This window comes from Portunus trituberculatus, chromosome 8, assembly GCF_017591435.1.
Source record: "Portunus trituberculatus isolate SZX2019 chromosome 8, ASM1759143v1, whole genome shotgun sequence".
Taxonomy (NCBI): Eukaryota; Metazoa; Arthropoda; class Malacostraca; order Decapoda; family Portunidae; genus Portunus; species Portunus trituberculatus.
This window is the reverse complement of record NC_059262.1, coordinates 6,107,501-6,112,500: the sequence shown is the minus strand read 5'-3', so window position 1 is coordinate 6,112,500 and position 5,000 is coordinate 6,107,501. Positions and strand designations below refer to the sequence as shown.

General features: G+C 49.6%; 2 protein-coding genes across 3 annotated transcripts in view; one reads left to right on the top strand and one right to left on the bottom strand.

The window, feature by feature from the left end:
- LOC123499153 (WAS/WASL-interacting protein family member 3-like) overlaps positions 1–5,000 on the bottom strand; it is a 27,352-nt gene that overhangs the window by 19,713 nt on the left and 2,639 nt on the right. The window contains exons 2-7 of one of the 2 annotated variants that reach the window (XM_045246831.1): positions 3,894–4,364; positions 3,516–3,583; positions 2,646–2,836; positions 1,856–2,058; positions 1,425–1,684; positions 689–871 (exon numbers count right to left, since the gene is read on the bottom strand). In XM_045246831.1, the coding sequence (XP_045102766.1) occupies positions 2,658–2,836; positions 3,516–3,583; positions 3,894–4,364 (718 nt within the window). In that variant the 3' untranslated portion in view covers positions 689–871; positions 1,425–1,684; positions 1,856–2,058; positions 2,646–2,657. The remainder of the gene's footprint in view (positions 1–688; positions 872–1,424; positions 1,685–1,855; positions 2,059–2,645; positions 2,837–3,515; positions 3,584–3,893; positions 4,365–5,000) is intronic. The other variant, XM_045246840.1, reaches the window with a different exon arrangement.
- On the top strand, positions 194–697 carry LOC123500057 (vegetative cell wall protein gp1-like). Its single transcript, XM_045248689.1, has one exon. The coding sequence runs from the start codon at positions 194–196 to the stop codon at positions 695–697; it is 504 nt and encodes a 167-aa protein (XP_045104624.1).

Below are 5,000 nucleotides of genomic sequence, written 5' to 3'. Positions count from 1 at the left end.
CACACACACACGTATTCTCTCTCTCTCTCTCTCTCTCTCTGTTGAGGAAAATTTAGAGGAAAAGAAAAGAGAAAAAGAGGAAAATCAAGACGAGAAACAGGAAACTTAAGAGGAAAAAGAAGAAAAAGAGGAAAATTTAGAGGAAAAGAGAAGAAAAGGAAGAAAAAGAGGATAAGAGGAAAATCTGGAAAACATGACAATTAATAAAATTAAAAACTGGAAAAATACACCACAGCCCACAGCCCACAGCCCTACAGACCACAGCCCACAGCCCCATAGTCCCACAGCCCACAGCCCACAGTCCCACAGCCCACAGTCCCACAGTCCCACAGTCCCACAGCCCACAGTCTCACAGCCTCACAGCCCACAGTCCCACAGCCCCACAGACTCACAATCCACAGCCCACAGTCCCACAGCCCACAGACTCACAGTCCCACATCTCCACAGCCCACAGTCTCACAACCCACAGTCCCACAGCCCACAGCCCTACAGCCCACAACCCCACAGCCCACAGCCCACAGTCCCACAGCCCACAGACCCACAACCCACAGTCCCACAGTCCCACAGCCCACAGTCTCACAGCCCACAGACCCACAGACCCACAACCCACAGTCCCACAGTCCCACAGCCCACAGCCCACCTCACAGCCCACAGCCCACAGCCCACAGCCCACAGCCTAAACACTCACGTCCAATAAGGCAGCAAGGAGTATGTTCTCGTGCCGCCGTGCCTGGTGGTGGCCGCGCTGTGGACCTCACACAACAGGCGCCTCACACACTCCGGGGGCAGCTGAAGGTCCTGTGGCAGCCTAGGGGGGAGGGGCAGGCCGTTGTCCAATCTCAGGGCACCCACAACCTCCGCCAGACCTTTCCTGGGGGAGTGGGAAGTCAGTGTGTGTGTGTGTGTGTGTGTGTGTGTGTGTGTGTGTGTGTGTGTGTGTGTGTGTGTGTGTGTGTGTGTGTGTGTGTGTATTTTATCTTTTCTTGTGTTTCTCTCTCTCTCTCTCTCTCTCTCTCTCTCTCTCTCTCTCTCTCTCTCTCTCTCTCTTTCCTTTTCCTATTTTTCTCTTTCTTTTCATTTTCTTCTTATATTCTATTTCTTCCTTCTCTTCTTCTTCTTCTTCTTCTTCTTCTTCTTCTCTTCTTCTTCTTCTTCCTCCTCCTCCTCCTCCTCCTCTGTGTTTTTGTGTCCTCCATCTCCTCCTACTCCTCTATCTCCTCCTTTACTTTCATTCTCATCTCCTCCTCCTCTTCTGCCAACTCTTCCTTATCCTCCTCCTCCTCCTCCTCCTCCTCCTCCTCCTCTACTATCAAACATACCAACTTCACTTCACCTAACCTAACCTAACTCTTCCTCCTCCTCTTCCTCTTCCTCTTCCTCCTCCTCCTCCTCCTCCTCCTCCTCCTCCTCCTCCTCCAACTCACCTGGCCAGCTCGTGGAAACCCAGGTAGACATCATTAATTGACTTCACACTTTGCTTGACATCTTCTCCCGTCAGCCATGTGTTCCTCCCCTCTTCCTCTCTTCCCTCCACTCCCTCCACCTCCTCCTCCAGCTCCACCCCTCCCTCCCTTCCCTCCACCCCCGTCATGAAGGAGGTGAGGTCGAGAGGAAGAGTAAGGGAGGTTTGAGAAAAGGGGCTCTCGTTTGCGTCCTTTCCAAACACTGATGATATTGTTGTTGTCTGTAGGGAGAGAGAGAGAGAGAGAGAGAGAGAGAGAGAGAGAGAGAGAGAGATGTTTTGGTTAGGTTATTTAAGAGTAATTTTGTATTGCACTCTCTCTCTCTCTCTCTCTCTCTCTCTCTCTCTCTCTCTCTCTCTCTCTCCCTCACTACCACCCCCACACACACGTACATTAACCATGGCCTGGATGAGAAGGTTGGTCATGAAGATTCCAAAGGCGACAAAGGACATGGTAGTGACGGCTCGCTCGAGTGAAGGCAGGGAGTCAGCCACGTCCCCCACAACTGTCCCGACACCACTCATCCAGCTGTCCTCGTAGGTGTAAGGGTCTGGGGAGGCCGCCACAATGCTCTCCTTGTCTGCTAATCCGACTCCTGTTTGGTGAGAGACAGAGAGACAGAGAGACAGAGAGACAGAGAGAGAGAGAGAGAGAGAGAGAGAGAGAGAGAGAGAGAGAGATTGTTATATATAGATTTTTTTCGTTTTTTTCAATAAAGGAGAAGAAAAAAGAGAGTTTTGGTGATTTTTAAAGAAAGAGAGAGAGAGAGAGAGAGAGAGAGAGAGAGAGAGAGAGAGAGAGAGAGAGAGAGAGAGAGAGAGATTGCACTCTTCACTATTTTAACCCACACATAAGTTTCTGAAGCAAAAATCACCAAATAGTAAACAGAATGAATACAGAAATGCGAGTTTTGTGTACGATAAGACCATTTTATTAACATTAGGAAGGGTCTATGGAGGTCAGAAGATTAATGGCCACAGTCTTCACTATTTCAACCCCCCACATGAGTTTCTGAAGCAAAAATCACGACATAGCAAGCAGAATGAATATGGAAAGAGAGCCAGTACTTAAAGGGAGCCTATACTTCTTAATCTTTCCTGTTTTTCACCCTTGTTTGCCCCTCGTCCCTAGAAAAACAAAAGAGAATAGAAACATGGTATACTGAGGGGATAGATAACTCACGGTTCACGGCTCCTAGAAGTGCCTGCGCCAGAGGGGATCGCTTAGAAGTCTAGAAAGTTGCGCTGCCTCCAGGGGTGTAAGATGCAGTGGCAGGGAAGAGGTGTGGGCTGGTGGTGGTGGTAGTGGTAGGTGAGGTGGGTCGGAGCGGTGAAGGCCTCCTGGGTGTCTATGCTGTGGTGGGCGTGGTACTGCTGGAAATAAATAAAGTGTGTGGGTGTTTGTTAGTGAGTGTTTGTTGTTGTTGTTGTTGTTGTTGTGTTTTTTTGTGTTTTTTGTTGTTTTTTGTGTCTTCTTCTCCTTCTTCTTCCTTCTCCTCTTCCTCCTCTTCCTTTTCTAAAACTATCTTATCTCCTCTTCATCTTCCTCTCTTCCTCTTCCTTTTCTAAACCCATCTTCTTTTCTCTCTTTCTTCCTCCTCCTCCTCTTCCTCTTCCTTTTCTAAACCCATCTTCTCTTTTCTCTTCCTTCCTCCTCCTCCTCTTCTTCCTCTTCCTCTTCATCTTCCTCCTCCTTCTCTTCCTTTTCTAAACCCATCTTCTCTCCTCTCTTTCTTCCTCTTCCTCCTCCTCCTCTTCCTTTCTAATACCATCTATCTCCTCTTTTTCTTCTTCTTCTTCCTCTTTCTCCTCCTTTTATTCCTCCTCTTCTTCCTCTTTCTTCTCTAAAACCATCTTATCTTGCCTCTTCTTTCTTTTCCTCCTTCTCCTCTTACACCACTACTCCCTACCTTCCTCCTCTTCCTCCTCCTCCTCCTCCTCCTCCTCCTCTTCTTCTTTCCTCTCTAATACAGTACCATCTCCTTTTCTTTTCCTCCTTCCTCCTTCTCTTCCTCCTCCTCCTCCTCCTCCTCCTCCTCCTCTCGTCACTCACCAGGGTTGACGGAGTGCCGCAGGGGGACCATGGGCGTGAGGGGGCGGATGAAGGGGGGGCGTGGCTGTCTGTGTCACGCCCACGCCATAAACACAAAAGAAAGGATTGAGGTTAGTATTTTAGGCCACATTATCTCTCTCTCTCTCTCTCTCTCTCTCTCTCTCTCTCTCTCTCTCTCTCTCTGGCCAAAATTACCCCAATGCACCAAAAATCTATCTTTCACATCAAAATCATCAAATCTCTCTCTCTCTCTCTCTCTCTCTCTCTCTCTCTCTCTCTCTCTCTCTCAAAACACCTCAAAATGCAGCAAAACATACCTAGAACACACCAAATCTCTCTCTCTCTCTCTCTCTCTCTCTCTCTCTCTCTCTCTCTCACCTCGCAAGATGCCCCCTGTGGTTCACGGGGGCTGGGGGTACCAAGGGGGCCACCAAAGCAGGCATAACCGGGGGAGGGGGGGAAGTACGAGGCACACCCCGGGGTACACTAGTCCTTATGGTGACCTGGGGGCGTCCTGGGCGTGCTGGGTCTCTCCCCTGTGGTCCCCTGGGGCTGTATGGAGCTAAGGGAGGGGCTGGGTTCCAAGGCAGGGGCTGGGAGGGCGAGAACCGGGCGCCATGTGTCCTCTGTGTGGTGTGCATGTTGTAATTATGCACGTGTTGGCTCCTGTGGTCGTTGGCAATGCTGTTATGTTGGTCGTAGTCGTAGTCGTATTCAGATTTCCCGGGGTCGTGGTGGTCATGGTGGTTATTTGAGTCCCTGTGGTCGTTAGCGCTAAATCCATGCGTCTTGTGGTCGTTAGTGCCGTAGTTGTGGTGTTTGTGGTTGTGGGTGTGCTCCCCGCCGTCTCTGTGAAGGATGAGGGGCTGGTTGTTAATTGCATAGGATTTGTTACCCCGTGGAGAAGACGCAAACATCACCACGCGCGCTGACGGGTGATGGCTAACTGTGCGTCATCTCTACGGGGTCACTAAACGGTGCTCCTCAACACACCAACACACCAACACACATCACGCAACACACACCACCTGTTTCTTGCGAATTTATCTCCTTCTCCTTCTCCTCCTCCTCCTCCTCCTCCTTCCTCCTCCTCCTCCTCCTCGTTAAAGTGTTCTCTTCAGAGGAGGAAAAGGAAGAAGAGAAGAAGAAGAAGAGGAGGAGGAGGAGAAGAAAAGAAAAACAAGAAAAGAAATGAAAAAAAGAAACAAGATAGAAAAAAAGAAGAAAGAAAGAAAACAGTGAACAGAAGAGGAGGAGGAAGAAGATGAGGAGGAGGAGGAGGAGGAGGAGGAGGAGGAGGAGGAGGAGGAGGAGGAGGAGGAGGAGAAGAAAGGAAAAGCAAGAAAAAAATGAAAAAGAGAAACAGGATAGAAAAAAAAGAAAACAACGGTAAACAAAGAGGAGGAGGAGGAGGAGGAGGAGGAGGAGGAGGAGGAGGAGGAAGAGGAGGAGGAGGAGGAGGAGGAGGAAGAGGAGGAAGAGGAA

Excerpts from the sequence above, each read along its gene's own strand:
- LOC123500057 (XM_045248689.1), top strand. The coding sequence starts at position 194 with ATGACAATTAATAAAATTAAAAACTGGAAAAATACACCACAGCCCACA.